Source organism: Danio rerio, chromosome 20, assembly GCF_049306965.1.
Source record: "Danio rerio strain Tuebingen ecotype United States chromosome 20, GRCz12tu, whole genome shotgun sequence".
NCBI lineage: Eukaryota > Metazoa > Chordata > Actinopteri > Cypriniformes > Danionidae > Danio > Danio rerio.
The window spans coordinates 35,972,790-35,999,763 of record NC_133195.1 but is presented as its reverse complement, the minus strand read 5'-3'; the positions used below and the strand labels follow the sequence as shown (position 1 = coordinate 35,999,763).

Sequence of the window (26,974 nt, the reverse complement as noted above, 5' to 3'; positions counted from 1 at the left end):
AAACAAATCGAAACCAAAATACATAACCAACACAAATTCACCATGTTGTATTTATTTATTGATTGATTGATTTATTTATTTATTTATTTATTTTTTATCTGGTTAATACTATTTCTTTATATCATGCTATCATGTGTGGACCAACTGAGCGATTGACAGCTCACTAAGTTCATTGTTCATATGAACCGCAACCTCATGGGCCATAAACTCACACCTTTCTTCATATTGTATGTATAGTTGAAGTCAAAATGATCAGCTCTTCTGTAATTTATTTATAAAAAATTTTTCCCCAAAATAATTTTGTACTTTTCACATTTCATTATTTAAAATGATATTCATTTTCAAAAGATATTAGAAGTTGTTTTTCCACTTTTAACTAGAGTTTGTCACAATAGTGGAATTCGGTACCAAAAATACTGGTACTGGAAATTTAAAATCGTCCATTTCCCGCAAACATTTGAGCATTGTTGAAAACGTTCTTGAACAACGCTAATTTGCCGTGGTGTTTACATGCTCAACAGAAATGATCATCATTGGCCGTGAAGATCATCAGTTAAGATCATCACTGCTGTTTACTGAGTGTAGCCACAGATACAGAGACACCAAAGCATTTAAAAGACTAAAATTTTAAGTTGTTTAAAATTGTAAGTTTAAAATGTCGATCTGCTGGTTTGTCTGTAAGCTGACATACTGCTAACGAACGATCTGTAAATGAATTGTGGCTTTAAAATGCTCCAGTGTACTTATATCTGTGTTTTCACTCTGTAAACTGGGGTGAGTTTGGTGTACTGATAACCTTTGCGGCCAGTCACAGTAATTTTTGTTGAGCACTTGAACACTGGCAATGACAATGGCAAATCAACAATGTTTAAGAACCAGCTCAACAGAGCTCAAATGTTAGGGGTGAATGGACTTTTTTTTTTCAATTTCAGTATCAATTTGTACCGAATTCCAGTATCATGACAACACTGCTTTTAACTTGACCATTTAACATGTAATTTTGCTTGCAAGAGATGCTGCTTATATTCCACTTTTTAACAGTAATCGTAATAATTGTTCGCGCTAATCAAAAGTCGAGTTTCAGCGTTCACTTAATCAAGGTTTTGATTTTAGGTCATACCTCTCAGTCAGTAATCAAAATCATCTGATCTTGATTTACAGAAAAAGTTGTTCTAGAAAGTTCTTGTAACTTTTTATTGTCCTTGAATCGGCCAAGCACATCTTCTTAATCTCTGTCTGTTGATCTCTCTCTCTCTCTCCTCTCAGTGTGAGGTAAAGCTGGCCCATAAACGCTCTCGTCTGGAGAGCAGCGTGAAGGGTGAAGAGGATGATGGAGATGATGATTCTGACTCGGATGAAGAAGCTTCTGCAAAGGCCCGTTATTTTGGGTATGTGAAGCAGGGCCTGTACTATGTGACTGAGATGGAGCGCTTCGCCCCTCCCCGAAAACGACCACGCACCGTTATCAAAAACTACCGGCTGGTCAGCCTGAGATCCACCACACCAGAGGAGCTTTACCAGAGGAAGGTGAGATACTGTTAGGGGAATAGTCATTATATTTTTTTGTGTGTAAATTTACACACCTCTTGTAGAATAGACTAAATGTTTTATGAAGATGTAATGCTTGATATAATGCTTGTTTTGTTCAAATTAGAAACATTTTACCTTTTCTGCATGGGGTACTGTATGTAAACTTCTGAGCGGAAGTGTATATAGGCTGATTTATAGTTCTGCGTCAAGTATGGTCTTGTACATTTAAGGTAGTGTTCAGAAAGAAATGAAAATACAAAACACTCACAAAGAAACTGTATACAGAGTGACATAAAAACCTCACTGCCTGCTAGCGTTTCAGAAGTGTTACTGCAGAGCAACAGAAACAGCACTCAGAAGTATAAATGCACAACTACACACAAGGCAGGTGCCGTAGCTCATGCCAATCAATCAATGCAGAAGTATAACCCAACCTTATGTCTGCATGTTATCCACCTTATGTGAAATATTGATTGTGAGTTTCCATAAGGATATCATCTTATCTGAATGTCAGCTTAAAGTTTCTGCTAATCCCTGTTATACACTGCCTGATTTACCCTCAATTTTCTGTCGTCAACTGTTTTCCAGACACAAAACTCTGAAATCTGATGCAAATTATTTGCACAATCAAATAATGTGAATTATCAAAGACAGTCTCAGAGAAGCACAGATGGCTGTGAAATATTAACCAGCCTAAATATCGGGACCTGTCTGGGACTTAATTTTGATTGGAAATTACATCAGCAACAAACTACATCCAATAAGAGATCAAGATAGAAGGAAAGGAAATTTTAAGGACCGAAATCAAGTGTTTTTCTTCTTTTCTTTTCTTTTTCTTTTCTTTTCTTTTTTTCTTTTTCTTTTTTTTCTTTTCTTTTTTCCCCTTTTCTTTTCCCTTTTCCCTGTTTTCTTTTCTTTTTCCTTTTTCCTTTCGTTTCTCATTTTTTTTCTTTATCCTTTTTCATCTTTTCTTTTTCTTCTTTTTCTTTTCCTTTTTCATTTCCTTTTTCTTTGCTTTCCTTTTTCATTTTTTTCTATTCTTATTCTTTTTCTCATTTTTTCTTTTCAGCTTTTCTTCATAAATTATTAATAACCATGCAGGACGAAACCTGCAAAAACAATAAATAAATAAATACACAAAATAAAAAAAAAACATACAATTTTGCATAAATAAAACAATAAATAAACAAAGATAAATATATTCACAAATACACAAATTCCTGCATAAATGTATAAATAATATATTAAAAAAAAAAAAAAAAAAAAAAAAAAATATATATATATATATATATATATATATATATATATATATATATATATATGTATATGTATATATATATATATATATGTATATATATATATATATATATATATATATATATATATATATATATATATATATATATATATATATATATATATACATATATATATATATATATATATATATATATATATATATATATAAATCAAGCAATGATGGCATAAAGGCCCTTAAAAAGCCTTCTAATGATTGATAGATTACCTCTGGTTAGCATGTTAAGATGAGGTAAATTAAATATGAGAATATTTTCAAAAATTAATAAACATTTTGAAAGGGAAAAAATAAACTCTGTTTAATATTTTCTTATTCCTCCAACATTTGTGTAATTTATTTAATTATTTATCAGCTCGCACTGTTAATTATTTATGTATTTATTTATGCAGGAATTTGTGGATTTTTAAAATATATTTAATAATTATTTGCATATTTATTTAGTTATTGTTTTATTTATGGAGGGATTTATGGATTTATTTGCTCGTTTATTTATTTGCATATTTGTATTTATTGTTTTTGCAGGTTTCGTCCCCCATAGGTTTATGACTTGTCATTAAAATAGTGTATCCTGTTGGAAAAATAATTTTTATTTTTATTTTTTTTCAGGATTTCGGGCTAAACAAATTCTAGAAATAATAATAATAATTAAGCTATGTATTGTGATCTAGTTTTTTCAAATATGGTTTTTGCTTTGAAAATAGCCAAAGAACCACTAAGAAAAAAATTTAATTCACATGAATAATTATTTGCATAATGTGACTGGATTGCCCAGATTTTCAAATTACCTACCAATATCACAAGCTCATTAATTTTCATGAGCTCAATGGTTTACATACTGTATAGTGAGTGACATCACATCCCTCCCATCTTCAGCCTTCTTCCCTTTAAAACTCCTTTTCTTGAATACCGCCAGAGGAATGGAGTATGGAATGAAAGAGATAGAGGAAGATGAATGTTGGAGGAAATTGGACAGGCGTTTGAAACATCATGTAATAGATGTCAGCCTCAAAGTAACAAAACAGCATTTCGTGAGATACCTCGGCTCCTTATAGATTTACTTTATTGCTGTAATATAAACAGGCCATAACAGTTCTGTGGGGTTTAGACGGGGCATTAATGAAACTGTGTGTGTGTGTGTGTGTGACAGATTGATAATGAGGAGTATGGAGAGGCTCTTTCTCTGGCTCAAGCGTATGGTCTGGATTCAGATCTCGTCTATCAGAGACAGTGGAGGAAATCTACAGTCAGCATCGCCTCTATCCAGGACTACTTAGTAAGAGTGGTTCTACAATCACAACATTTGAAATGAAATTATTTTGCTTAAAAAAATAAAATTACGTAAAGGGTCAAGCATTTTTTTTCCTCCACTGAGCATGTCAAAACAGAGCACTACTGTTGTTCTTTTGCTTTAAAGAAAAACTTGATTCATTTGTACCTTGTTTTATCCATTTGCTCAACCACTTTAACAATCTAAACTTTTAATAGTTTTTACTGAAAATGCTTGTTGTGGACAAATTATGCAAAATCTGATGGGTATTATTCAATTATTTATTTATTTATTTATTTATTTATTAAGCATATTATCATGTATTCATTCAACAAACCATAAGTTTAAATAATTATTCCCTAAATGTATTCATGTTTCTATTCATTTATATATTTTTCTATTTTTTTGTGTTTGTATTTATTTTTCTATGTATTAACATTTTCATTTATTGTTTTCTGTATGTATTTATTTTAAAATATTTATTTTTTTAATATATATTTATTATTTTATTTTAAAGATATTTATTTGTTTTTTTCTGTCATGTAGTTGGTTATTTGTTTTGGTTAAATTAGCATGTATTAACTCTATAATATATTTTTCTATTTATTTATATTTACATATTTGTTTTATTTTTCTGTTAGTTAAAGCATTTACTAACATGAACAAACAATAAACAATACATTTACTACAGTATTTATTCATGTTTGTAAACGTTAGTTAATGAAAATACAGTTTTTCATTGTTAGTTCATGTTAACTTACGGTGCATTAACTAATGTTAACAAGCACAGACTTGGATGTTAACAATGCATTAGTAAATGTTCAATTATGATTAAATCCTGTACAAGTGTTGTTCCTGATTAGTTCATGTTAGTAAATGCATTAACTAATGAACCTTGTTGTAAAGTGTTACCAAATTTTTGATATTTTCAATTCTATATATTGTTATACATTTTTCATTTGTGTTTTTTTATATTTTGGTAATTACTATATTTAAGTTTATTTTTCTCCATTTATCTACTTATTTGTGTTCCTGAACAATAGCACATAACATAATAATTTTTGTTTATTCAATGTATACACAAAAAAGTGTTCCGTTAAGACTTTGTTTTGATAGGACAACATTTGGTAGAGACAAAACTATTTGAAAATATGCAAACTGAGGATTAAAAAAAATCCCCTTACAAATCATCTGAATAAAGTGCTTAGCAAAGCACATTACTAATCAAAAAATGTGTTTTGATAAATTTAAAGTAGGAAATTTAGGAAGTATCTTTACAGGAAATTATATGTTTATTTAAAATTTTAATGATTATTGGTATAAATTTTCTTTTATTTATATTCATTGGTTTAAACGTTTTATTTTGTCCAGGGTCATTTTTTTATATACAGTATGAGCAATTTCATGCAAATGTTAACCTTTCGATGAAAAAAATAGGTTTTCACAAAACTACCAAATCCCGTTTCTAGGTTTTATGTGTAAGCATGTAATTTACAGTACTTTAGAAATGTAAAAAAATGTCTCTCTCAGTGTTTTTAAACAATTTTATTTGATTTGCCAAAGTTACACGAATGGCAATTTCACATCTGTTACGTTCAAAGGTGTCACATCCATTACAAAGCTTTTTACTCATAAATGCAAAAATATAAAATAAAATAAAATCAATCATGTTTGTTCTATATTGAGGCAGCTCCTAACTTTTTGATGAGCATTATTTCTTTTGGATTGTGCAGTTTAATTCACAGAATTTCTACAAAGCATGTTGTATACTGTAAACATGTATTCCTTTATATAGTCTAAAATGTTGGAACAAAAACATTGCCATGCATCAATGGTACTAGCCTTATTAATTTGTGCTATTGCACCTTCACAAGTATTTTAAGGAGGCTGCAAATCCAAAATGTTTTTGCACACACATGTGTGGAGTAAACAAGTTTTGGATGATTGCCTTCTTTGCAGCTGTAAAACCAGCAAACAACATTCTCTTCTTTAGTATACAGAGATTAGAATCATCATTGAGAAGTCATAAACTAGGATTAGACACAAAATCAACTAGTAGTAAAAAGGACAAAACTGAATTTACAAGAGACCATAGTGATACATTCTCTTATTTTTATGTCTTGACCCACTTAAACAAGTTGATTAGTATGAGCATATCTAAAGTCTTTTCTCCCCCTCAGAGTAAGATCAAGAAGAGATCATGGGTGCTGCATGAGTGTGTGGAGAGGGTTCCTGAGAATGTGGACGCAGCCAAAGAGCTCCTGCAGTATGGCCTGAAGGGAACCGACCTGGAAGCATTGATTGCCATCGGTGCTAGAGAAGACCAAGGCCGGTGGGTCACATACATACAATATAGCACAATAACACTGATCACAGCACTCCTGACTATATATTAACCAGCACATGTCTTCATCTTCATAGATTCATCTTGTCAGGTGATTTGGACATGGATGATGCTCCGTACGAAGACTTCCTGTCCATGGAGGAAGAGCTGGAGCAAAGAAAAGAGAGGGAGTCCAAGAAGAGGCAGGAGCTCCTCAAGAAAGTGGATTTTAGCAAGTAGGTTCTCTGCCATTTATATACACTCGCCTTTTGTTAGTTAGATGTTGGTGCTGAGCTTAACTATAAACTTCAGAAAAATAGTTGCATAAAATAGTTTTTTTTTGTTAAATATTAACAATGATTTACAATTTCAAATGACAAATTATGCAAAATCCAAAGGGTTTCTGCCTCATTTAGATTAGCAGCGGCGTTGTAGCTGCCTGTCGCTCTGGGTGGTGACTTGCTTCAAACACAGGGGTGTGTAGGTATATACAGCACAAATACAACCAGCCTCTGAGTGAGCTGAGAGAGGATCATGTGAGCTCTACTTATGCTCCTATTGGCACTCTCTCATGAATTTGCATAAAATGTAAAAATTTTCAACTTGTCGCGTCGCTCAACACGCCCACCTGGTCACCAATGGTCACTGTCGCTCGTGTAGACTGTGGTTGCCGGAAGTCGCTCACTCTCTGTTTAAATGAACGGTTGCTTGTCGCTTTGCCGCTGCAAGTCGCTTGTTGTGTGAATGTATAGTTAGTTATTTGTTTTGATTTACTTGTCATGTATTTACTTTTTAAAATTAATATTTACATATACAATTCAGGATTGTATGCCAATATAATTTTTTCCCTTAAAATTAAAAGTAGTTATAGATATATAAACGTTGTTTACAAAAGCATTTGTCCACAAATAAATGTGTATATATAGTAGAGGTGCAACGGTTCAATCTACTCACGGTTCAGTATGTATCATGGTTTTAATGTCACTGTTTTGGTATGGAACGGTTTGTACTATGCTTAGAAAATAAAGATAAAAAGTAGAGTAATAAAATAAAGACAAAAGAAGCTTTTCTCGACTCAACAATCACAACCAATTAAGCAGATAATAATTATGTCAACGCATCTTAATAATTAAGCACTTTTAAACTATTGATTACTTCTGTTTACATTATGATCGCATTACCAAGGCAACAACGCAATATTTTAAAATAATTTCTATATAATTTTATTATGATTCCAGAGAGTTCCGTTTTACTTATCAGCACCATCGTAATGAATGAAACTTAAGCAAAGAGAGAGCGTTCAGCTCTTCTCTTTTAATACAGTGAAAACAGTACATCGAGCAGAAAACTGTTCATAGCAGAAAGCGGGTAAACAGAGAGAATAGCAGGAGTTATTGGGTGCAGAACACCCAGCAGGAGCGGGACTGAAATAACAGACCTGCTGTATGTCTGTGTCTGTATGGGACGCTTCTGCGTCTGAACAATGACCTGGATTAGGCTGTTAGTGACCACTGATCTTGGCTATCTTTGCAACATTAACAAAAAGTTTGTACTGTTTTTGTGTCTTTCGGATCAAAGGACGCACCAAACCGTGGGAGGACAACGTCCGTAATATATAGATTCATTCATTCAGTCATTCATTCATTCATTTATTCATTTTCTTTTTGGCTTAGTCTCTTTTTAATCAGGGGTCGCCACAGCGGAATGAACTGCTAACTTATCAAGCAAATGTTTTACGCAGCGGATGCCCTTCCAGCCACAACACAACACTGGGAAATGCACTTACACTCTTGCATTCACACACATACATTACGGCCAGTTTAGCTTATTCAACTCACCTTCTGTATAGCACATGTCTTTGGACTGTGGGGCAAACCGCTGTGGCTCGAACCAGTTACCTTCTTGCTGTGAGGCAATCATGCTACCCTCTGTGCCATTGTGACACCTTATGTAGATACGTTTTATAACAATTAACTACATAAACAATGCAACCACAAAAGCAATGCAACATATGTTTTTCACAGAACCTTTTGTTCTAAATCTATTTTTTTTTTAAATATTTATAATGATAATCTTAAGATGCTATCTTTTTCCCTTAAAAAAAAAACTAAACAAAAACAACAACAACACTTTTTTCCTTTTAATTCTTTAATAGACATTGGTGGATTCATTAGCATGTTGTTTAACTTTAAAACTAGCAGACATTTATTAAAATTCCTTAACACCAATTTTGATTTCATGGCATGTCTAAAAAAGGCCTATTTTTAACTCATTTTAATAACTTTTTAAAACGGAATTACCCAGAATAGGTTTGTCATGCGGTCTGCCCGAGAGCTTAAGCGCAGCATGCTCTCAGCGTGCTAATTAAAGAACCACCACTAAAACATAATGTTAAAACAAAAGAAAAAAACGTGTCTACCTCACTAATGCACTAGTTGGTTGTTGGACGTCCCCCACCCCTAGTGCATGTTCTCATAAATCTCATCAGGAAGTTAAATTCAGTGGAAGAGATCATTGTCGACAGCACAGATGGGAACAGAGAAAAAGAGCAGAAGATGGATAAAGAGCGAGAAGAAGAGGTGCAGGATAAAATTAAAGCCGTTTATAGATTTATTTCTAATCTGCATAAGGTAATTTATGCCTCTGTTGTGCTTTGCCCAAGAGGCGCTAATGAAAGAGCCCTCTGTGAACACAAATTATGAACGCTCACACACTCAATGGGGAGGAGGGAGGAAGATACAGACCCCCCCCCCAAAATAAAAAGTATAGATTGGCTAACATTTGCTGTAAACACAGCACTAATCAAAATACACTTGTTTACACACAGATGGAATTGCCTAATTTTTCATAGTGTAACTCCGTTAAACAAGTACACACTTGCTTTCCATGCATATCACACAGAACTGTATCTAATTTGCACTTAATTACTGTACGTTTCCGCCAGCGGTTTGATACTGGATTGTCTGTGTGTGTGTGTTTACTCCTGAGGCTGTTTGTTTGCATGCAGTCAGCATATTTAATGCGCGTGTTAATATGGCTGTCTGTATGTATGATGCATGACGTGCTTTGCAATCCATTGAGGGATTGACTTAGAGAAATGATAGAAATAGTGGCAAGATGGAAGGGAAATCAGAAACAAAGCTTGTGAAAGAGATGATAAAAGTAGTGTCTTAAAGATAGTTGAACACTAATATCTATTTTCCATGTTTGTGGATCCACTATTGTATGATTAATGATAATATTAAAATGAACATACAATAAATAAATAAAGACAACATCAAACAATAGCACTCTGGACAATGTCAAACGATAATGCAGGAAATAACGAGAACACTAGACATCAAAGAAACGTAAAAAATGATGTGTATAAAATTAAAATCAACTTACGAAGGTAAGCTTTATGAAAACAAATTAGTTTTGAGCAGTGGTGAGCCAGAGTAGTCTGGGGATAGAATTCCATAATTTTGTAGCAAAGCCAGTAGATATTCTAAACCACAAAACTCCTATTTTGATTTCACTCCTTAGACAAGTTTATGTATTTATTTTGCATGCAGTCCATATGGGTAATGCCTGTGTTAATATAAATTTATTTGTATTAATGTATGATGTGTGATGTCCTTTGCAATCCATTAAGTGATTGAAAAAAAAAAAGTAGAAATGACGCAGAGATGAAAAAGTGCCATAGAATGAACATCTCAATATGCATATCTGAATAATAAGAGTTCAGTACATAGAAATTATATAGCTGAACCTTAAACACCATTGTTTTTTTGTAATAATCCCTTTGTTGTAAAATCCTGGTGTAAAACAGGACAATCAGAACAAAACACAGATTCTGACGATCTTTTTAAAAGCATTGTTTGTCAGTTTAACATATATATTGTGAAAGAGGCAACAAACATATGCAGACTGCTTATTTTCTGAAATTAATTCCTTTTTTGTTTTCATAAACATTAAAACTACAAAATACAACTCTAGATGCATATGTCAGCCCTTTTTGTTTCATGGGAGCATCTGGCAATGAGATGAGCTGCTATAGCATCAGAGCAGAGCTCATTAACATTCAAAACCCTTCCGAATATGGTCAATACCAATCATATCATCTTCCAACCATATCATGCCATAATTCTTGAAGTTGGAAAAAGACCATAAAACCATTTCTGGAGAATTTGCTCAAGCTCATTAATATTCACAACCCTTCGAAATTGGTCAATACCAACCATATCATTTTCCAACCATTTCATAATATAATTCCTAAAGTTGGAAAAGAACATGAAACCATTTTTGGATAATTTGTGCAAGAGCTCATTAATATTAATGACCCTTCCAAATTGGTCAATACCAACCATATCATTTTCCAACCATATCATACCGTAATTCCTAAAGTTGAAAAAGGACTTATAAAACAATTTCTGGAGAATTTGTGCACTTACTTAAGCCATATACCTTCTTTACATATTATAGAAAAAACTGTATACATATTGCATCATATCGTTCTTTGACACAGGAAAAACAGAAACAGATGTAGTTGAAGAGATGATAAAACCAATGCCGGTTCTACATTTCTTTTTGTGTTTGTGAAAAGATAAAAAGTGACAAAGAGAGAGATAATTGACAAGTACTTTAACATAAAGATTCAAAGATTAACACTTATTAATTTGAGTGTAATATTTTAAAAGGATGGTTCACAGAAGTTAAAATTAGCTTATTATTTACTCTTATGTGGTTTTAAATTTTCATGAGTTTCTTTCTTCTGTTCAATCCAAAGGAAGATATATTGAAGAATGTTGGTTGCTGGCACCCGTTGACATCCTGCCATGGCAGTCAATAGGTGCCAGCAAGTGCCTAAAAGATTTAGACATGCCATACATTAAGCGTTAAACATGCTGTACTTTGCAGTCCAAAACTTAAGCTAAAAATATTTTTCTCAGCTTAAAATTTCCATAGACACTCATGGAGCATATGGTTGGTTTTAAAACCAGCAGACGTGCAAAAAGCCTCAAAACTCCAATTTTGATTTCATTCCTCAGGCTGTTTGATTGCATTCAGTCAGCATATTTAATGTGTGTGTTTATACGGCTCTCTGTATGACGTCCTTTACAATCCATCGAGGGATCGACTGAGAAAAATAAATGTAGATATAGTGGTGTGACAGCAGGAAAATCAGAAACAAAGGTAGCGAAAGGTGATAAAAGTGATTGTAAAAAAATAATAAAAAAATAAAAAAGAAGAAGATAAACATCGATGGAGATGGAAAATAGACAAGCACATCAACATTGAGACAGAAAGAGCCTCTCTAATGAGATGTACTTCTGTTCATCTCGCTGTTCAGCTGTGGTAATGCAACTGCAAAAAAGACAATCATCATTCTGTTAATTTCTTTTTAACTACGCCACCATTATAGCCAAGGAGGTTGTATCGATCAGACCCCGCTGGGTTTTATTTGAAGGGGTGAGTGCGTTCGAGAGTGATGGAAAGTTCAGGGCTTTTCGCTTCTTTCAGCATTACAGCTACACTGCATATTTTGATAGTGATTCCCCTTAACAATGTCTGCCTGTCAATCAGGCTTCAGACTCACAGTGATATTCTCCTATTGAAAATGACACCGCCTGCAGTTAATTCAGCTGCAACACAGACTCTTTTTCTGATGTGCTGTACTTTGCGAGATCATTTCAGCCTTACGTTTGCTACCTATTTTAAATCGTATTCTTAAAATAAAATCTAAAAATGGAGCAGGGGTTTTAATGCAGTGCTATTATTATTTAGTTTTTGTGTTAGAGTAAGTTAACAGTTACACTTAGTAATGATACAATAATGTTGATGTATTTTAAAGTATATACAGTTGAAGTCAGAATTATTAGCCCCCTGAATTATTAGACGCTCATTTTTTTCCCCCCAATTTCTGTTTAACTGAGAGCAGATTTTTTTCAACACATTTCTGAACATAATAGTTTTATAACTCATTTCTAATAACTGATTTATTTATCTTTGCCATGATGACAGTACATAATATTTCCTAGATTTTTCAAGAAACTTCTATACATCTTGAAGTGACAATTAAAGGCTTAACTAGGTTAATTAGGTTAACTAGGCTGGTTAAGGTAATTAGGCAAGTTATTGTATAACGATGGTTTGTTCTTTAGATTATTGAGAAAAAGTATAGCTTAAAGGGGCTAATAATTTTGTCCCTAAAATGGTGTTTAAAAAATTAAAAACTGCTTTTATTCTAGCCAAAATAAAACAAATCAGACTTTCTCCTGAAGAACAAAATATTATCTGATATACTGTGAAAATGTCCTTGCTCTGGTAAACAATAATTTGGAGAATATAAAAAAAGAAAACAATTTGATAGGGGCTAATAGTTCTGATTTCAACTGTATATCACAATAATTTTCATGACCTAATATAAATAAATTAGACTTGTTTTTGACTTTTGACTCAAGATTTCAAGTGGAGTCAAGAGAAAAACTCTAAATATTCTAAACTTTTTTTAAAGCAGTTTTTAAAAATGATTCTAAAACTTTTCATTCCTAAAATAAATTCATTCCTATATAAATTAATGCGGGGGTCATTATTGCAGTGTAATTCTTAGTTATTTGATGCAATTTTCAATCTCAAATGAGTAACATTTCAAAATAAAATATTTGATTACAACATTTTAGTCACAACCCACGGTTTATAAAATTTAGTGTAATATTTACATGCTTATAAGTGATAGCAAAAATTGCCATGCTGTATTCCTAAATGGTTTGGATAAACCAATATCTTTTTGTTTATTATCTACTTCAACTTTTTCAAAACTAGTATTTATTCTAAATTAAAGGAACAGTATATACCAAAATGAAAACTTAATCTACATTTCCTCACCCACCACTTGTTCCAAATCAGTTTGAGTTTCTTTCTTCTATTAAACACAAAAGAAAATTATTTATATGAATGTTGGAAAATGGTAGTCATAGACATTAATAGTTGAAAAAAAAAAAAAGGAAAATATACAAACATTGTGCAGCACAATACAAACATTGTGCAGCACAAATGGAAGTGTGCTGCACAATGTATCGTCACAATATAGCATCAATATCCCCATGTGATCATTTGCAATAGTTGCAAGCATATGCAATGTTGAGTCTGGATTATAATCGATCATTTCGCAAGTGTTTTTTGAGGCCTGTGACTGTGTGAGGGTTTTAAAAGCATTCAGGTCTAGATAATTGTACTGTTTGCAACTTTGACACATGGATAACGATTAAATTGTTAATGAAACTAAAACTATGTGTTATTTTACGTTTGATTATTCAGTTACTGTACACCTAAATACAATTTTACTCATAAAAAAAGAAGCTGTTTATTTAAATGGTATCTTATTGTTATTGAATTGGTCTGTGCTTGTAGATTGTTTCTTATATTTTATTCAAATGTACTCCCCTACAGAATTATCCCAATCAACGATTGATTAATTCTTTCCAAATAGTTATTCAACTCAATTAGGGAAATTGTATTTATAGCGCAATACGTATTGGAGAATAAAAAAAAATATTCCAATGTTAAATTTTTCCAACATCGTGCAGCCCTTCTATGGAAGTCATTATTCAACCGGTTATCCAAATTTTTTTATTTATATTTTTTTTTGCAGTGTAGCATTTACATGTCCTAGGTCAATTATGTTTTAGAGGTATAAATAATAATTTAAAAAAATAATGCTGCAAAAATGCTGTGGTGATGTAATTTAATGACATTTAATGATGTTAAATCAATGCAATGACATTTAAAAAAAAATGATCAAACCTTATCAAAATGTATAAAAAAAAATATTTTGTTTCATTTGGGGATGTCTGCTAGCCAGTGCACCTTTTATTACCTACATTTTATCCTTTTTCAAATCAATAACAAATCAATTTTTTCCTCTCAGAAACACTGCCTGCTATACTGCTGTGACATTCCTTTGTGCATTTTTACAAGTCCTTAAATGGTTATTATTTTCTTTTTCCCCAAGCCTGATCACGTCAATAGCCAGTATGTTTTTAGCGTATTGACGCTTTAAAGACAAGTGACCTTCAACACACTAGCAGTTAAGTGAACTTATGGCTGCGTTGCCAGTGCTGCATGCTTTTAAAAATCCTTCCCCTACAATCAGACCATCCATAAACACTTGAGGCGGCATTGAAGTCTGCTTTAGTTTCATTACAATCAGTATGTCTGTAGTAAATACAATTGCTCCAGCGTGCGGAGGCCGGCAAAAGAAGAGCGCCAAGCATTCACGGACGAGTGTGTTTATGCAAAGGCTATTCTTTCAATCTTCTTTTATCATGTTTGCATTGCGATAACATCCTGCAGTTCAATATTCTTCCCCAGTCCAATGATCTGTGCGCTGTTGCTCTCATTCACATACGACGGGACGCTTGGGTTTCCGCGGTAATGCAGGGAGAATGTGATGAGATTGTAATTGCCTTCTGCGGATCCTCACCCTGACTGATACACGCGCACACTCGCACAGGCATCCAGGCAATCAGGCAGCGGTCGCCTCACATTAGCCTGTCTTTGATGACCTAATCTGGGTCTATAATGGCTCAGTAGCCTTTCAGCACTGTGTTTTGTCCCCTATTTCAAATTGTCCCGTTCGTTTTCTTGTAATGCCTTACATTATATCTGTAAGCCTCTACATACATGCTGTCAAACCTTCCGCCCTTCCCCCAGAGCGTCTGAAGGTTTATTTCATTACAGCGTTTTCATGGATATTAGCGGCGGCTCTCTGAAACGGATGCATGCTGATAAGCTCCAGAAAAGACTGTGTGTTTGAATGTTTAATCTTGTTGGGGTTTTATTTTCCAGACTGACTCTGGAGCAGAAGGAGCTCTGCAGGAGTAGACTCAAGCTTCTCTGCTATCTGGACCGCTTGGCCACTTATGAGGTATAACACTCTTCACATAGTTTTAGTTTTATTTTGGGTGTGAGGGTACAATGCAAAGGATTTTTTGGTTCAGGTTTTACTTATTTACTTTACTATATATATATATATATATATATATATATATATATATATATATATATATATATATATATATATATATATATACATATATATATATATATACATATATATATATATATATATATATATATATATATATATATATATATATATATATATATATATATATATATATATATATATATATATATATATACATACATATAGTAATAATAGTAATAAGTATGCTGCTTATTTATTGTATGTAGTTTCAAATAAAATTATTATTCCAGACAATACTGTTTTTATTACTATTACCATTAATAACAATAATATTGAAAATTCATCTTTAAAAATGATTAAATTAAATGATAAACTACTTTTGAACAGTTATTTTATAGTGCAACATTTCACAATTTTGCTGTATTTATGATGAAATAAATGCAGCCTTGGTGAGTAGGAGAAGCTTATTTTAACATATTTAAGAGTCATAAGGACCCCAAACATTTGACCAGTTGTGTATGAAATATTTTTAAGCAAAAGTGTGCACTTTAATTTTGACAACCACAGACATAGTCACCTAATGTAAATCAGAGTGGTCAGAGTCTCTCATACAGAGGCTCATTGCAGTTTTCAGGTTTTGTAAAATTCTATCTATCTATTGAATTAATCAATCTAATAAAAAACATTGGCTAGAATTCTGCATTATAGGCTTAAATTATAGAGAGACATATGAACCGGGACTGCGTCAGATCATGAAGCAGATCAATGTTGATCTTTCTTTCGAGCTGTCAGTGCAGAAATGAACAAAACAGGCCTAACAAAGCATATTATAAGATTAAAATATGGAAAAATTATCAGATTTTAACTTCGGTCAATTTTCCTACTGGACAAACAGTTCTCTGTAATATTTCAGCATGCTCTATCTTTCGTAATAGACATGAAGCACACATTTACCAGTAGGAATGACATCTCGCCCTACTCATCATTATCTCTTAGTATAGCTGTATATGTGGCTATTCCACAATCATAAGACACTGTGATATAGCCTGTGTCGTTAGTTCGTTGCATTGTTTTGTTTTCTCACCACAATCGATCCGCTCAATCGAGCAAAGACCATTTCATTCAGGCGATCTCGGACTTATTGATTTGGTGCGGATGCGAGCGTGACTGCTCGCGCTAACGGGGGAAACGAGACAGATTCTGAAACAAACTTCTGTGTGTGAAAGCACCCTAAGATTGTATTTGCACGCAACTGACAGACATTCACAGCCAAACCTTTGTGATAAGGCAGCACTGGCCAGATCGGGCCAGTAACATTCTGTATAACGGCCCAAGCATCTCGCACGCTAGCCCCGGGCCATCGGGAATTCCTTATTGTCAAGCCCTGGGTGTGTTTTTTAAAGGGATAGTTTCATCCAGAAATGAAAACACCCTCATCTATTTCTTCAGAGGAAGAGTTTTTAAGTCATTAATTTATTAACGGACCACTCAACCTTTTTTTTTTTTAATTTAACATTTGAGAATTTTTTATCTCATAAGTCATTAGTAAAACAGTTGAGTTTTACCATTTTTGAATCCATTAAGTTGATCTCTGGGTCTGACGCATGGATGTATACATTAGATATAGCAAACAGGCTATAAGTATGCAACAATACTGCCGACATATTTGTACAGTGCTCCCAGGACAAAAGTCATTCAACCGCACTAGTCAAGACCAAAGTCAATCTGAATATGCTGGACTTTTACACTGTGTAGGGCAGTGGCAGTTCTAGTATGGCACCCTGGGCAGAACCATCCCAAATATACCTCCTTCCCCATCCTCTGAGAAATAAAGAAAATACAACGTGGTTGATTTTATATATATTTTAAATATTTAAATGTATATTTTGTGCGCGTGTGTGTGCGCGTGTGTGTGCGCATGTGTGCGCGCGCGTGTGTTTGTGTGTGTGTGTGTGCGCGTGTGTGTGCGTGACGTGCGTGTGCGTGCGTATGTGCGTGTGTGTGTGTGTGTGTGTGTGTGTGTGTGTGTATATATGTATATATACATGTGTATATATATAACAATTCGTGTATATCAGACATGTCCAGACTCGGTCTTGGAGGGCCGGTTTACTGCAAAGTTTAGTTCCAACCCCAATCAGGCACACCTGTGCTAGCTAATCAAGCGCTTACTAGCCATTCTATACTATTCTATTCATACTATTCTAAACAAATAACGAATCAATCCTAAATGTTACTGGAAAACAATGTAGAGACAACTGGAGTGATATGATAAGATATGTTTTATAGAATTGTCTGTTGTCTTAGACCTGACTCATGGCTGAGAATTAATGTTATGAAGTCTTAGTTACCTCTCTGACTCATTATCCCTTCTTTCTGCTTCATAGACATGCTTCGTCAAAATAACACAATGTTATATTATAAAAACTTTAGTTTTATGGACTTGCATGGCCAAAAAAGGCTATTACTTCACTTTCCCAGTGTATGAGCAGCGCATATTTTATCGGCATGCATTTACAACTGAGACTCAAACCAGGATCAGGAGCAGCGCGTGTGAGGCATGCAGGAATGTATTTTGAGTGTATGCGTAAATTTGTTTTTACCAGCATTGTTTCGGTTGCACATAAAAAATAATGAACTTTTGCGTGTAAAAAACGCCAAATATCAATGGCCACTAATGACTTTATTCTAGAATTACAACTCTGAATTGTATACTTGCATGAAGTAAATCGTACCTCAAAGTTTTGATTAGGGCACTTTTTGTTTTTTTTTGCACGTCACCCCATGCCGACCCCAGCAAGATGCTGCCCTGGGTGATTGCCCATATTGCCCATGCGTAAATCCGCTACTGGTGTAGAGATGTAGTAATGAACAAACAAAGCAAAGCAATGCATAAAGGCATAACATTTCATAGGTAAAATTTAGTTTTTTATGGTTTTGTGCTCAACAAGTAACATTATTGATGGTAATACGGTGACTTACTACACTGACCATAAGAAAGTATCACTAACTTGCATTAAACTCTAGGCTTATGCTAGTTTGGTCGTATAAAGTCAGCAAAAATGTAAAATAAATGATAACAAGATGCTGATGCTTAAAAAATTTATTTTATTTTATTTTATTTTTAATTTTTAAGGGTTCCAGATAAGATGACAGTACCTGTGTCTCAGTGTGCATGCTTTCCACCCTAAATTTTTAAATATAACAAATGTTATATACCATTAAGATCGAAAAGGTGGATATGCACATTGAGACCCAGGAATATAGATGGTTTACATCAATCGTTCATAATGATTAGATCAAATTTATCAGGGAGGTAGGATAATACATTTCCACATACAAAAACACATGCTCTTTGTCGGCAATGCCCTTGCAGTCTCTTATCCATCATTGTAGAAATGGGATTTTTAAAAAATAAATAAAATAAATATTTGTATACTGATCACTAGGAAAACTCTCAGTCATTATGTATGTATATACAGTTAAAGTCAGAATTATTAGCCTACCTTTAAATGCTATTTTATTTTTTTTTAATATTTCCTAAATGATGTTTAATAGAGCAAGGACATGTTCACAGTATGTCTGATAATATTTTTTCTTCTGAAGAAAGTCTTATTTATTTTATTTCGGCTAAGATGAAAGCAGTTTTTAATTTTTTAAAAGCCATTTTAAGGTCAAAATTATCAGCCCTTTAAGCTGTCTATTTTTGATTGTTTATAGAACAAACCTTTATTATACAATAACTTGCCTAATTACCCTAACCTGCCTATTTAACCTAATTAACCTAGTTAGGCCTTTAAATGTCACTTTAAGCTGTATAGAAGTGTCTTGAAAAATATCTAGTCAATTATTATTTACTGTCATCATGGCAAAGATAATATACATTTAGTTATTAAAACTATTGTGTTTAGAAATGTGTTGGAAAAAAAATTCTTCACTTTGTTAAACAGAAATTGGGCAACAAATAAACAGTGGGGCTAATAATTCTGGGGGGCTAATAATTCTGACTTAAACTGTATGTGTGTATATATCTGTGGCTTAAGATTGCCTGTCCACCCCTGCACCTTGGTTCCACATTAATTTCAAAGGAGCACTACCTTGTACCAAAGATCTATTGATGCATTCCATAGTGTAGGCGACATTTTGTGAATATATCTATTGTGTATATCTAGTGAATATGTCATGGTCTGATGGACATGATATCTCTGGGTCTGAGCACTTTTACCATAGCATAAATCATTGAATCAGATCAGACCAGACATACCCAAACTTAGTGCTAGAGGGCTGGTATCCTGCAGAGTTTAGCTTCAACCCTAAGTAGACATACCTGAATCAGCTAATCAAGCTCTTACTATGTATATTTGAATCTTCTAGGTAAGTGTGTTAAAACAACTTGCAGTCAAAACTTTGTAGGACACCTCTGGATTTGGGCACCACTGGATTATACCACTAGTATCTCATAAATTCTCAAAATAAAAATGTTTTGATTACAATTATTATTTTTTTTTTGTAAAACTTAGCACTTTTGTAGTTTTATCGTGTATTAAGGCTGACGGAAAATGAAAAGTTGCTATTGTCTTGGCCGATATATAGCTAGTATAACTAGAAACTATACTTTTATTCTGGAGTAATAATCAAGAAACATTGCTGCCAAACCATGGCAATGATATTACGCAGCAACTGAAAATAATTCCCCGCAAGGTAACTAGGCAACAGTGCTGCATAATTTGATTGCGCGTGCTGCAGACATGGTGCAGCAGCAATGTTCCTTGATTATTACTCCTGAATGAGAGTATACAGTAGTTCCTAGCTATATCAGTCTAGAAAATAGCAACTTTTCATTTTCTGTCTGTATTAGTACATGGTCATTAGTACAACAGTTTTCTTTTTCTTTTTTTAAATAGGGAACAGCTAAAAAAAAAAAAATACAGATAAAATAAAAAAATGCATTTTCTTGCACACACTTATCATTTCACTTCATAAGACTTCAATGTATTGTAAAGATCTATAGGTAATATTTATTTTCTTTTTGATTGTCAAAGTGCCAGGAACAACATATTGTGGATCTACTATACATTTAGACTTTTAGAATTTGTGTAATAAGGATATTTTTCAATATTAGGTTTTAAAAATCATACATCATAAAAAAGGGGAAACTTCCAGAATAGAGAACTTTCAGTTTCTTCAAGTCCAAATAGAGCATTTAAGAAAACAAAGCTGCAAGCGGCTTATTAGGAATTGTTTTTTATTTTAATGCATCATATTAATTAATTTTTCAAATTATCCACCTTATATTATCCTAATTTACATATCAGTTCCAGTACTCCAAAATGAGCTCTTATTGCTCAGATTTATATCTGTGATTCTTTTTTCCCCTTCTTCTCTAAGCTCTCTGGTAACACACTACACAATTAGTTTTTAATTAGTCTTTTGGACTTGTTTTTATTGCCGAGAATATCATAAAATCTGCAGAGCAAGATAAATTGAGCACTGCAGAAGATTGACTTGTTTTCAGAGACTGCATTTTGAATGTCATTTCATTTTGTCATAATGCCCTTATGGACCTTTCAAGCTTTTGTTCTTGTTTATAGTTTATAATAAATCATGGGTCTAAACTCAATTCCTGGAGGGCCGCAGCTCTGCAAAGTTTTGCACCAACCCTAATCAAGCACAGCTGATCCAACTATTCAAGGTGTTCAAGACTACTAGAGACTATTAAGCAGGTGTGATTTGGAGGTGGTTTGAGCTAAAATCTACAGAGCCCTCCAGGAGTTAAGTTTGAGACCACTGTATTAAACGTATATTGATCATATTAAGATATAGACTTTAAATATTCATTCTCTGAAAAACAGTTTAAATTTCTTATTTTACGGTTCTCATTCAGTTGTTCAGTTGTTGTCACAGAGTTATTATCTTGAACAATTGAATACTAATAAATGGCTGGTTTGTTTGTACATAGAATATATTTGCTAAGCGTTTATATTTTTAATTTTGTTGTATCTTTTATATATATATATATATATATATATATATATATATATATATATATATATATATATATATATATATATATAACTATGTAACTATGTAACTATCTTATATATATATATATATAAATGTTTTAAAGTAAAAAAATATAAAAAAAATGTTTTAAAGTATTAAAAAAAGTTACACACACACACACACACACACATATATATATATATATATATATATATATATATATATATATATATATATAACTATGTAACTATCTTATATATATATAAATGTTTTAAAGTAAAAAAAATATTAAAAAAATGTTTTAAAGTATTAAAAAAAGTTACACACACACACATATATATATATATATATATATATATATATATATATATATATATATATATATATATATATATATATATATATATATATATATATATATATTAGGGATGTGCGGAGCAGCCGGTATTTGTATTTGTATTTGTTGAGGGGGGAAAAGTATTTGTATTTGTATTTGTATTCGAGTAAAATTCAAAATGGCGCAAAAATATATATTTTTTCTATTACACTTCTAATTTACGTTATAGTGAAAGTATTGTTTAATTATACCCATTATATAAATTATAGACATGCAATATTGGTTGTTGTTTTTGAACATGTGACAAGAAATGTCATTGAAAAGAAAATAACATAGAAGCCATTATCTCACCCATGGTTAAACCAACAACTAATAAAATACCATTGTGAATATTATGAACCCCACCACCACCGTTCTTGTTGAAGGACACTGAATAGACAGAATAAAAATAAATAATACTTCAAAAAACTGTTCTTCTTCAGAAAGAACTTTGTTCCAATGCACAGAATTCCAAAAACTAATATTAACTAAATAAATCTAAATAAAACCCTGCCTGGGGGATCTGGCAGAACAAAAGTATTCTATATAATACTAAAAGATACAGCCCTGCTATTGTCATCTGGCAGAATGTGGCTGTGTTGATGGTTTGGTGATTGTGGAGGATTTAGCAGAACATAGCTGTGCTGATTGAGGGGATTGATGCTTGTGGGGGGTTCACAGACAGTATCAGGAGAGGATGCTTTTAGTGCATGTGATAATACATTACATAGAAGGTTGCGCGGTGGCACAGTGAGTAGCACTGGGTTCTCCCCATGTTGGCGTGGGTTTCCTCCGGGTGCTCCGGTTTCCCCCACAGTCCAAACACATGCAATATAGGTGAATTGGGTAAGCTAAATTGTCCCTATTGTATGTGTGCGAAAGAGAGTGTATGGATGTTTCCTAGTGCTGGGTAGCAGCTGGAAGGGCAGCCACTGCGTAAAACATATGCTGGATAAATTGGTGGTTCATTCCACCGTGGCAAACCCAGATTAATAAAGGGAGTAAGCCGAAAAGAAAATGAATGATTATGCATAGAAGATGTTGACAGATGTTTAATATCTCTGCCTCTGCTGATTTCACTTTTGTAAACATTATACAGTATCACTTTGTTTTATCTGCAGCACCTCTGACTGTAAAATGCTTCCACAAAGAACATGAAGTTTTATTTTTTTTACTGGTGGAGGACTAAGAAATGGCTCAGCAGCAGTCTCACTCTTTTTCATGGTGCCCAAATGTATTTGAGGAGTTTCAAGTTAATAAAAAGTGACGGGAAGCTATGCTAAGGTTAACTAGCCTATAGCATATATCTTGCTGTCTGCAAAAGAGTTATTTAGACGTATCATATAACACCCATAAGTGCATACTATTCGACACAACTGCAAAAGCATCGTTTTAACCTTTATAAACAAACGTTAATGTTACTCTGTCAACAGTCTATTGTCTAAATTACCGCGCTAACAAAGCTAACGTTGCGTAAACAGAGCATCCGATTGCAAACTTAAAAAATGCAGCGTAATGGAAAATCCCGAACAAACTCCGCTACAAGTTTATAAACTGCAACTGGAACCCAATTAAGGTACAAAATAGTGATGCAGAGAAGCATTTTTTTCGCTCAGCCGAGCCTTCTCCGTCTGCTGCTGCGGAGAAGCGTGTGCCAGAGACCTTTTACCTCCGCCCCGCTCTCTCTCTCTCTCTCTCTCTCTCTCTCTCTCTCTCTCTCTCTCTCTCTCTCTCTCTCTCTCTCTCTCTCTCGCTCGCTCTCTCTCTCTCTCGCTCGCTCGCTCTCTCTCTCTCTCTCTCGCTCGCTCTCTCTCTCTCTCTCTCTCTCTCTCTCTCTCTCTCTCTCGCTCTCTCTCTCTCTCTCTCTCTCTCACTCACGCACTGTGGTCTCAGGAGGAAACGCTGCTTTTTGATATAATGCTTTTCTTGCTCCCGAATACAAATAATTTTTCAAGTATTTGTTCGAAATAAGTATTCGTAAAAACACGATATTCGTGCCTTTCCGAATACCGTATTCGGGTTCGGCTCCACCCTTAATATATATATATATATATATATATATATATATATATATATATATATATATATATATATATATATATATATATATATATATATATATATATATATATATAAAACTATGTAACTATCTTATATATATATATATATATATATATATATATATATATATATATATATATTACATAGTTTTTTTATATATATATATATATATATATATATATATATATATATATATATATATATGTGTGTGTGTGTGTGTGTGTGTGTGTGTGTGTGTAACTTTTTTTAATACTTTGAAACATTTTTTTTTTCAACAATGTTACATTATATTTATCTATATAACAAATAATTTTTTCCTATTTTTGTGGTTAACAACATAGTACTGTATCATCTGTTAAAAAAAAGAAAAAGAAAAGCCCTCAGTAGTTTACAGAATAAAATTTAAATGACATTTTATTCAAACACATAACTATAAATCATTATTCCAGAGTAGACTGAGCTTTTTCAAGTGGTCTTTTATGTTTCATACATGTATGTTATTGAAAATGATAATAAAATGATACATTGCACTTTTAACTTCTTATAAATCATTAAATCTAAATCACAATCCGTCAAACATCTAAATCATTCTAGCATTACCATCTGATGAATAAAAAGATCAATGTGTGACGACTTTGAATCTTAATGCTTTGTTTCAATTTAATAGTCATCAGCAGGAGTGTATCATCATTTCATCCTATCGCATAGCTAATGTCCTGCTTGCATTGTGATGGATGGGCTTTGTCAGGGTCTTCATGTGTAATTGATTTCTATGGGAATAGTCCTGAATGTAACCAGACCTCTGAGACATTACACACACACGTGCGCACATACACACACATACACGCTTCGGCCCTGTCGACTTAAAGGCTGTAATTGTAAATGTCAAAGCGATAAATGTCAGCAGTGTGGACTGGGAGGATTTACCTCAGGCACACATGCGTGAGACCCTCTCCTGAACTCTCATGTTTGTTTTGCTTTCTTTTCTCCCTCTCTTTCTCTCATATCCCTCCTCATCACTCTTTCTTTTTCTGCAGGAGATTCTAGGTGGACCTCATGCGGCAGAGCAGCGGTTTGATGGCGAGTTTTTCAAGAAGTTCCGCAATCAGAATATTGTTCTGTCAGCAAGAACATACGCAAGGGTAAATCTCTCTCTTCCTTTGTTCTCCGCTCATGACGTGCGAGTCTGTAACCCGCGGTGTGAGTTATAGTCACCATCCCACAGTTTAGTGCAAAAGTGTGTGCGCCCTTACTAGCGCGTGTGTGTGCGGTGTAAAATATGGATTCCCCTCATATTCTGTGAGTATTTTCAAGTGTGGATGCCTGAAATATGGTCACCTGCCTAATGCAAAGGCTTGTAATGTGGGGAAATATCGCTGCAGAGCATAAAGCTGTCCGTAGTTAGTTCTGTCTCATAAATCGTCCATTAATTATTTATCTCCATCAATCTTCTTCTTCCCAGGAGAGTAACGTGCAGGCGTTGGATATTCTCTTCACTTACCATGGCGCAGAGTTGCTTCAGCATCGGCTCGCCATCCTCTGCAATTTCCCAGAAACCACTTCTCCTCACGAGTACTCCGACCTTCTGCCTAAGGCTGGGTAAGAATTACTTATTAGAGGGTGGCAATCTACCGTGAACAGGATAAACAAAACCCACATAAATCTTTTTCAAAAGAGACTAACGGGAAAAGGTCATTTTCTTATGACGGGTCCACTGAAGGAGGTTATTAGGCACTGTCTGCTATATGACCAAATGAGTCGCTGGTTTAAAGTTTAAAGCGGGTTGATTATGTAAATGAGACATTTCGCTGTGCGCCATATACATATGCGCTTAAGTCTTTCGAGACCTTAAGGTTGGGGAATAACTGCAGGCTGTGAGGTTACCTGCTGGCTAAAAATAATAAAGTACTGTTTGCCTTCCTGAAGAGCTGTGTGTAGCTACTTCAAATGTTTAGGGTTAAACAAAAGTAACTTAAAAACACTAACTGGCCACTATATTAGGTACACAGTATTAGTACGGGGTTGGACCCATTTTGCCTTCAAAACTGCCATAATACTTTTTGGCATAGATTCGACTAGGTACTGGAAATATTCCTCAGAGATTATGGTCCATACTGACAAAAGTACAGTGAACTCATTGTCATGTTTAAGAAACCAGTCTGAGATGATTCTTGATTATTTGGTTGAGAACTAATTTTAAAAATCTGCATCTTAGGGTTGAAAAATGTTTATTATATTAAGAGAATTGCCTTTAAGGTTGTCCAAATTAAGTTCTTAGAAATGCATATTCATTCATTAATTTTCTTTTCAGCTTAGTCCCTTTATTGATCTGGGGTCGCCACAGCGGAATGAACCTCCATTTTATCCAGCATATGTTTTATGAAGCGGGTGCCCTTCCAGTTGCAACTCTGGGAAATATCTATGCACACTCATTCACACTCATACACTACAGACAATTTAGCTTACCCAATTCACCTGTACCACATGTCTTTAGACTGTGGGGGAAACCGGAGTAAACCTATGCGAACACAGGCAGAACATGCAAACTCCACACAGAAACGCCAACTGACCCAGCCAAGGCTTGAACCAGCGACCTTCTAACTGTGATGTGACAGTACTACCTACTGCTCCACTGCGTCGCCAATGTATATTCCTTATAATAATTAAGTTTTAATACACTGAAAACTTTTTGGTGTAGTAAATCTAATAAATTTACTGTCATTTTTTATTTGTAATGTTACATGTCAAGGATAACTAGGATTTTCTAAGTAAAAGATTTAATATTTACATATTCACTTGATGAATTAAATGAAATGAGTAAAAATAGTAATATTCATTTAAATTTTTAAACAGTGAAGCATTTTAAAGTAAACTTATTCTTGGGTTCAATTTGCTTAAAATAAAGTGAAATTAGACATTTAATAAGAGACAAATTAATAATACTTAATTTTATAAAAGCAATGTTCCTTTAAAAAAAAAAAAACTTAACATTAATTTTCCTTCGGTTTAGTCCCTGTATTCATCAGGGGTCACCACAACGGGATGAACCGCCAACTTAAGCAGCATATGTTTTATGCAGCAGATGCCCTTCCAGCTGCAATACAGTACTTGGAAACACCCATTCA

General features: G+C 33.5%; 1 protein-coding gene across 8 annotated transcripts in view; it reads left to right on the top strand.

Moving 5' to 3' along the window:
- nbas (NBAS subunit of NRZ tethering complex) overlaps positions 1–26,974 on the top strand; it is a 378,367-nt gene that overhangs the window by 41,162 nt on the left and 310,231 nt on the right. For all 8 annotated transcript variants that reach the window (XR_012395546.1, XR_012395545.1, XR_012395547.1 and 5 more), the window contains exons 15-21: positions 1,267–1,527; positions 3,996–4,121; positions 6,296–6,447; positions 6,537–6,674; positions 15,268–15,346; positions 24,887–24,991; positions 25,312–25,448. Coding sequence is in view for 4 of the 8 variants with exons in the window: in XM_073932555.1 (XP_073788656.1) it covers positions 1,267–1,527; positions 3,996–4,121; positions 6,296–6,447; positions 6,537–6,674; positions 15,268–15,346; positions 24,887–24,991; positions 25,312–25,448 (998 nt within the window). In the remaining 4 variants the exon portion in view is untranslated. The remainder of the gene's footprint in view (positions 1–1,266; positions 1,528–3,995; positions 4,122–6,295; positions 6,448–6,536; positions 6,675–15,267; positions 15,347–24,886; positions 24,992–25,311; positions 25,449–26,974) is intronic.